The 8,313-nt window shown below is 42.5% G+C and overlaps 1 protein-coding gene across 2 annotated transcripts in view; it reads left to right on the top strand.

Annotated features, from left to right (window-relative positions):
• Positions 1-4,233: 4,233 nt before the first annotated feature.
• Positions 4,234-8,313, top strand: part of LOC107377028 (phosphofurin acidic cluster sorting protein 1) — a 106,278-nt gene continuing 102,198 nt past the window's right edge. For both annotated transcript variants that reach the window (XM_015946398.3, XM_015946396.3), the window contains exon 1: positions 4,234-4,592. In XM_015946398.3, the coding sequence (XP_015801884.1) occupies positions 4,438-4,592 (155 nt within the window). In that variant the 5' untranslated portion in view covers positions 4,234-4,437. The remainder of the gene's footprint in view (positions 4,593-8,313) is intronic.

Genomic DNA, 8,313 nt, shown 5'->3' with positions numbered 1-8,313 from the left:
GAGGAGCTGGTAAGGCTCAGAGGAAGAACCATCACAACCGCCTTATGTTTTGGTTGCTAAATGTAACAGTTTTGTAACTGAAATGCTAATTTTATTAGTAAACAGACTAATGTTCACAAACCATTTATGTACAGTGTAGTAAACTGTTGCACACAGGGGAGCTCCTAATTAGAGGTCAGGGGGGCAATGACCCTGTACAGAATTTGCACAACCCCGCTGAAACTCATCCAGACAGTTTTATACAGACATTTTTAAAAAATACAAATTTAGCAGATGGAAAAATTCTATGTGTGCAACACTTTAATTGTTTGTCATTGCACGAGGCATTTTGGTGACAGCCGTTTACCAAAGTTTGCCCTCCCAGGCGATGGTTGTATATTTAAATGAGTCCATTCATGACTCGATCGTCAGTGGGATTCATTTAGTTTTTTTTTTTGCAGATGTTTTCTGATTATTTAAAGCCTAAAATATCCAGAGTTCATATTTTAAGGAGACTGCAGACAGGGCGTGTAGGAGTTATGGTCTTTAGTAGTGATCAAAACATTCAAATCACTCTAGAAAGATGACAAGAATAAAGCCTAACATCAGGCTTATTTTTTTATCTCAAATTTCCACGAATTAAACCTCGCTTTTGTTTGATGGACTAGCCTCATGAGCTAAACATCAACAGGGTGCTTCTATGGAAGCCTAGATGTCAAAGCAGGTAATACATCCACGTAAACACGTGTTTTTAAGTGCATCAACGCTTCAAAGTAGAGCAACATAGATAGATGTAGCTGGATGTTGCACCGCAGAGTAAAATCTGAATGGGAGTAGAAAATTGATTAAGTTCCCTAAAGAGCGGGCCACATTGGGTTTATCGGCTTTTGCAAAGGACTGTTTAACATCACACTGTACGCCCAAGATTTCAGTGAGTCAAACTGCACGTCTCGCTCTAGCAGGATATGCTAACGTCACAACCGTACGCGCCGAAAAGCATACATACCTAAAAGCCAACCCAAGACAACGATGAACAGAGAACAAAGCTCCACCGGTAACTCTTATTTTAAACTCCAAACCAAACTCCAAAAGGGAACGTTCCACATGCTCTTGCGTGTAGCAACAATGTTCTTCACTGTTGCAAATTTTTGCTCATATTGAATACTCGTCACTAGTGTTTTTGCATCACTCCCTGGGTGTAATTTCATTGGATGATTGCAGACTGAATTAGTAGGATTTCTGATGCTGCATCAAGACTGTTGGAGGCTGAATTTGTCTGTGAGAGTGGTCAATAAACTGTTGGTTAGCTGATAACACTGGATAGCCTTAAACCTGCCAGTCACCATCACGTTCACGTCACAATTCTGTTCACGTCAGATTTATCTAGGACAGCTGAAAAACAGTTTGAAATTGTCTTAACACATGAAACTGGATTTTTCTGCCACCCTGAGATTATCAGTAGCCCCCCATTAGGCTAGGCCCTCTTAAAAAACATTCTGGATGTGCCTCTGGTTGTGGAACAATGGTAGAGATTTAATTGGCTGTCTGAGGAGTTTCACTTGATGACTTTGCAGATTTGGACACAGTGTTTAATGTAATTTAGGATTATCCCGTGACCAGGGTTTAATCTGCTTGATTCTAATCGGTTTATCGATGGCAGACAATTCTGGGAGAGAGGGGAGAGAGGGAGCTTGTTGTCCAAAACTCAAGCAGTTTGTGTATAAAACCTGACTGTTTAATGCCTATGGGATCATTTGTGACCTTTTTTAGATTCATTTCTGAGAAGAACGCCCAAAAATCTTAAAATAGTTTTGTTTTTCATTTTTGGGAACCCATCCGGTCCGTGTGTTTACTCTGGGGAACTACAAACACACACCAAAGACTGATATCGCCTCTTGTGATGATCCTTTGGTTCTGAGCTCATGAACACACATCAAGTTGTTGTAAACCCCGATCACACACACAGCTGCTGTGATAGTCTGCCTTGCTGGTGGCAGCCAGCCATTTGAAGCGCCTGTGACGCTGCCATTAGGTCACCTTCTGATTCGTAATCAGATTCGGAGATTGTAATCAGAGCCTTGCCTTTGTCACCTGAGGGTGCAAGAGCTGCACCTGCTTTCATGCTGCAGTGAAAGAAGCAGAGTGTGTGTTTTGTCTCAAAGAAAAAGGGCAAAAAGGCAAACAAACGTAGGAAGAGGCCTTTGTCTGAGCTCTGTGTTAACTGATACGTTCTGACCTTACTGGTATCTTTATGAAGATAAGTAGAATATCCAGTAGATCAAACAAGTGAAGCTTCCTTTTGCTTTTCAAGCTGCTATAGATGTGACATCAGAGCAAACATGCAAGCACAATTTACCTTCAGCCAACTGGTTCTGCATCTTTGCACGAGTGTGACTAATTGAAATCTCTTAAGCAACACCTGAGGCTCAAACCAGTGAAAATGAGGCTGAAACAGAAGAATTCCCCCAGGAAAACACCAGAATGTTTTAAATATAGATTCACATGGACATAACGACTCATTTAAAGTAGTTAGTATGTATTTAGGTTTTTTTCTTCGCTGTAATTGACATGTGCACATTACCTGTAAACTGACACTTATAACAAATAATCAATATGGGAAAACATTTTGGGTTCTTTTCATTTTTAATGTGTAATTCTGTTATATTTAATGTATACCATATTTTAAAGAATAAAAAAACATCAGATTATATGTAGGAACAGCTGTTGATGTGAAACGTGAAGAAAGGCAGGTTTAAAAAAACACAACAAGACAAAAGCAACATGCTATTGGTTGGTTTCATGTGTGTGCTCTGTAGTGATGTGCTGTTCATGGTCGAGCTGACTCTTTGTGTCAGCTACTTTGAGAGTGAACAGGTTCAAATTTGAATGCATTTAAATATTTTTCAGAATAATTGGTAAAAACGTTGATGTATTTGTACCTGTGATAGCTAAGGACTACCATTGATTAGTGTTGTCAGACAACTAGCGGCCACGCTATCAAATTAAAAAGCAGAAAAGGGATTGATCCATTTTCTTCCGTTTTTCAGAGTTGGGTCATGGGGGCAATAACTTAAGCAGAGAGGCCCAGACTTCCCTCTCCCCCTCCACTTGGGCCAGCTCTTCCGGGAGAATCCCAAAGCATTCCCTGGCTAGCCGAGAGAAATAAAGGATTAATCAACACTAAATTACTTTGCAAGGTGCTGCTGTGTAACCATAAGAAGCACATCAACACAATAAAGCTGGTGTTGTAAACACATTGGGCAAGTATTAGTCAGGCTTCTAGTTAAAGAGCAAGTCAGCCCCTACCAGAGTCTTACTCCACTCCCACTTCCTGTTTGAAAAATGCAAAACATGCTATTGCCTAGCAGACAGAGAGGGCAGAACCGCTAAAAAATACAAACACACACAGGCACACAACGACATTGTGACATCATTATGTACCAGCTAACATCATAGTGCACCTCTTAGCCAATAGTGATGGCAGATTTGAATTCAAATGCAGTGCAGAGTTTTTATCTGAAGGGGGTGCAACACTGACAGTTCTAGGCAGAATATTTAAAGGGCCAAAATACTGACTACACGTCTACAGCACGATTAGACACTAATTTATATGGTTTACTAGCAAAAAATGTTTATTTGGGGGTGACTTGCTCTTTGAAGAGATTGGCTGTAAGTTCAGCAAACTTCAAATCCTTCTTTCAGAAGGAAAGATCCGCCACAAATCTGGCCATGTGGTAAGTAGCAGCTAGCTAGGGAAGAGTCGATTCTGTGGTGACATCATACCCATGTCCGATTTGTAGTCATGCACTTTGGTCGGTACATGACTGGTGTGTTTGAAACATCATTACTTTTCATTTAAATTGAAGTACAACATGTGTGATCCAGGGCCTAAGGCAAAGCGGGTTAGAAAATAGATTTTTAGCCCCGTTTACTTGCATTCATTTTATCGTTCTTCCAGGGATCCATGAGCCGTCCAGAAAGGGAGCGGAACTGAAGAACTGTTTAGAATTCAAAACTGTAAGATGAACCAAATGAATCGGCTCCTTGAAAAGAGCTGGAATTCTCATGGCTCGCTAGCTCGCTGAAGAGGCGTTGTTCTTCTGGGTTCCGCTCACTGCGCGACTTCACCGAGACAAATTTCCGCTTCCTGCACCGATCAACACCAACAACCAGCAGCAGCACACACACACACCGAGCCAACACGGGATACACACGGGGAATTAGCTGCCTTATTTTATCGGCACGAACCCGTAAACGAATGGCGCGTTTTCACTGTTTTTCGTATATTAGCACCGAACGGATCAACTTTCCCTCTGCAGCAGCTCGAGCCTGAAGACGGAGAAAGAAAACGAAGAGAAAGAAGGAGACGAGACGGCAGGCTGCTCCGGGTAGCCCGTCCCCCCCCCACTAAAGACACCTTTTATCTCCGCCTGAAAGCTCCCTCTTTCAGCCTCCAGGATGTCGGAGCGAGGAGGGCTCCCGCGGACTGGGGGCGTCCCTTCGCCGCACATGCAGCCCTCCAAGCCGGTGAGCATCACCTCCAACCGGCCCGTCCACATGAACCTGTTCGCCACCTGGGAGGTGGACCGCTCCTCACCCAGCTGCGTGCCGAGGTAGGTGAAGGGGGAGGCACGGCGGGAGGCAGGGGTTCATGCGGGGGCATGACTTGTGTTTTTGAGCTGGTCGTGAGTCAGGGAACCGATCCGGTCGGTGTGTTTACTCTGGGGAACTACACACACTCTACAGACTGTTATCAGCATCATTGGCCCTTATTGTGACCTGGAGAATAACATAAACCAACATCAGCCACATTCCTTGTGTTTTCACTCGTCTACCACTTGTTTCCCACAATAACCCAGACATGCTTGTTCATGCCACCTATTACCTTACCCAGATTGTGTCTGGGGGCTTCTGCAGCCTCCTGGTTTCAGTAGATCAGAGCAGACAGAACCATAAATACTGATCATACAAGTATGCTGTGCCTGCAATACCAGGCTGTGAAATGTTGGATTGTAGCTTAAAAATGGCCATAAATGTTATTTTTCTTGTATATGTTCATGAGGGCAATGCAGCAGCAAGGTCATGAAAGGTGAGACACCTCATCCACCCTGGCTCTAGGAGATGGATGGCATGGACATCTTTGAGTATGTGATTTATCTTCTGGTTGAGTTCAGACGCGCGGTGGCACTTTCTCTTGATGTCAGATTAATAATGTTGTCTGTAGCTTGACCCATATTTACAGCGCTGCTGTTACACATGAATTAGATTCAAGGTCGTGGGTTAAGTGCTGATCTAGAAGCAGCCAAATGTGGACGGAGAGCTAATTATGGGGTTTCTCATAAAATGCACCAGTTCTGATTTTGAGGGCCAGTACTGGTTTGCATTTGTTGTATAGTTCTGGCCTGATTAAATCAGTTTTAACTGATTCATCTCAGAAATGACACGTCTTTTACAATCTAAAAAAGCTTAAAAAAATCCTATTTCTGAAAAAAAAAGTCAGATTAAGACAACAAGGCTGAATATTGGACAATATTGCCCTTCTGGAAGTAAGCATCACATGAGAGACGGGTTATTTCTAGAGAGAATTGGCACTTTGGATTGCAAATTCAGTGACGGTGAAAACAGATTTCTGACTTCAGATTTGGCCATCACAGATTTAGCAAGCATGCTAACAATTGGCAGATTGTTTATATGCATCTCTAGTTTTCATATTTAAATTGTTCTTTTACACTGAGAAAGACGAAGGTCCGGCTAAGGAGTAAGGTTGGGCGATAACAGTTTTCCGACCGATATTTGTCAGTCCAACAAATGACGACGAGCGATACAGTTGTGCAGGTGATGCACACAACGATTCACCAATCACAGTCGTTCTTAATCAGTTAGCAGGAACAGACTACGACCGGTCCTCATGTGAGGGATTGTTGTTTTTCTAAATTTCAATTTTCTGCGTCAATCACCACCAAACACAGTCACAATTAGTTTGAGCTACTTACGGAAATACAGGGCGGCATATTATCTTGGATTGTGGGCGTAAGACTTCTTACCTTCTCCGTGGGTTAGTGGTGGAGTGTCCTGGGGCTGGGAGATCTGGGTTCCAATCCCAGTTGGGTCATAACAAAGACTTTAAAAATGAGACCTAATGCCTTCCTGTTTGACAGTCAGCTTTAAAAGGTTGGATTGGGGGTTGAACCACCAAATAGGTCCCGAGCATGGCCACCGCTGCAGCTCTCTGCTCCCCACAGGGATGGGTCAAATGCAGAGACATAATTTCACCAGTGTGTGATGACCAATGGGACTTTAGCTTTAAGGAATATTTTATTTGACTACTTTTATTTGACCCTTGTGGAAGTAAAAAGACAGTTTTTGGTTGGAGATGGCTCTTTTCTGTCAACCATATGAGGCTTCGAATGTTGATGGACATTATTTTGAATCTCTGTGTGGTTTGACAACTGTGTCTACAGTTATGGTTGTTTTCCCAGTGGAAAAAAAATCCTTGCTTTCTAGTGATTTACTTAGAGTTTTTCTACAACAACAAAACAAACAAACAAAAAACACAGATTTGACCTGGAAGTACGGTATGCCTAATCTCTGAGACTAATTCATAAGCAAATAAAAAACGGTCTTTAAAAAAAGATTGATGAAGAGCTAAGTCCATCGCCAATGGTTGGTAAATTTGTCCAATCACACAACCTTACCTAGAGGTCAAACTAGAAATGAACAAAGTGGCAAAAATCAATAATTCTTTTCTTACAATGAAGTCATGATCACAATTGTTTTATGATTTTATATAATGATTAATAAACAAAGGAACAATTAATCCACTTTACGTCCATATTAGACACCAAGCATGACGCTGCCTTATGCTAAGAGGTGCTATTAATGCCAACGCGTTGCCAAATTTGGCATTAACCAATCACTATCTCTTAGTAAAGTCATGTTAACAGAACTAAACTAAAGATAACCATCAGCTAAACATGCCTTAGATAAAATACATGCTACCACCAGACAGGAAGTGATCAGGCTTCAAGAGTGTTGCATCTAAAACTGTCCCCCCACTCTGGGTCTTTCTGACCCATTATCTGGGATGTTTCTTTGCTTTTCTCAGGTATTCAACACGTTCTAATCTTTCACAGTTTTGACCCACTAATTATAAACAAATCTACAACTTTCTAATAGTTTTAGTTGGAAATCTGACTTGCCTCCCTACAAAAATGTTTTTAACAGAAACAGCCGTCATTGCCTAAAGCATACATGCTGACTTCTTCATTCTGCTTTCTAACACGCTTTGGGGTGCTGGTTTTGAGGCAAAGCCTTTTGGAATGTGTTTCACTTTTTAGCAACTAACGTGCGTGTTTGCGTGACTAAATCGTGCATTTTTGCACCTCTGTTTTGCACCCTCTTTCTTATTCTACATTAGAATGTTGTGACTCTGAGCTGTAAAATGTCATTGCAGCACCTTCTTAGTCTTTCCTTTTCTGCAGTCATCACGGTTCGTCCAATACTTTTTGATTTCACTGCAGTTGCAGCAACACAGAACGACTCGGAGAGAGAGAGGGAAAACGAGGATTTGGAGAGGAAAACAGAGGATGAGATGGGGAGAAGGGAGGCGAAGGAATGGCGCTGTCATCTACATTTAAATGGGATTTACACACACACACACACACACACACACACACACACACACACACACACACACACACACACACACACACACACACACACACACACACACACACACACACACACACACACGACCAACAGAAAGAGCTGAGAAAACACTCCTCCCGGCACTGAAAGAACACATTTTTACTACAAACTCCAACAGCTGAGCTGTTTATTTCATTTCATCTTCCTTATTTTAATCTGCTGCTGCAGCGAGAACTACCCCCCCCCCCCCCCATCCAGCAGAGTTGTTGCTGCTCAAACCTCTTCCTGTCTACCCAAAATGCCACTTGTTATGTTGTTTATGCTGCGCTGCGAGCTGAGGTTGCCCTCGCAGGCACAAACACATTTTCAGTTGCTTCCTCCAAGAATCCTGATCGTAGAGAAACTGTGGCGGGGGTGGGGGGTGGGGTGGGGGGGGGGGGATGCTGCACATGTCCACTCATATTTGTTTGTTTTGTGGATTTTGTTTTGTTTGGTCGCTATTTTCAGAAGGCGAGCAACAGGAAGTGTGTAAGAGGAAAAGGATATATCGGTAATTTAAGCAGTCATGAGTCTAAATTCTCTGGTTTCCATAAATATGAGCAAACTGAAGGATGGAAATCAGGCCTCTTTCCTTCCTAATATGCACTAAAACACCACCTCTGAGCCCGTGATCAGCCATCCTAACCC

The sequence above is a fragment of the Nothobranchius furzeri genome, chromosome 2 (assembly GCF_043380555.1).
Source record: "Nothobranchius furzeri strain GRZ-AD chromosome 2, NfurGRZ-RIMD1, whole genome shotgun sequence".
Taxonomy (NCBI): domain Eukaryota; kingdom Metazoa; phylum Chordata; class Actinopteri; order Cyprinodontiformes; family Nothobranchiidae; genus Nothobranchius; species Nothobranchius furzeri.
This window is presented reverse-complemented; position numbering and strand designations above follow the sequence as displayed.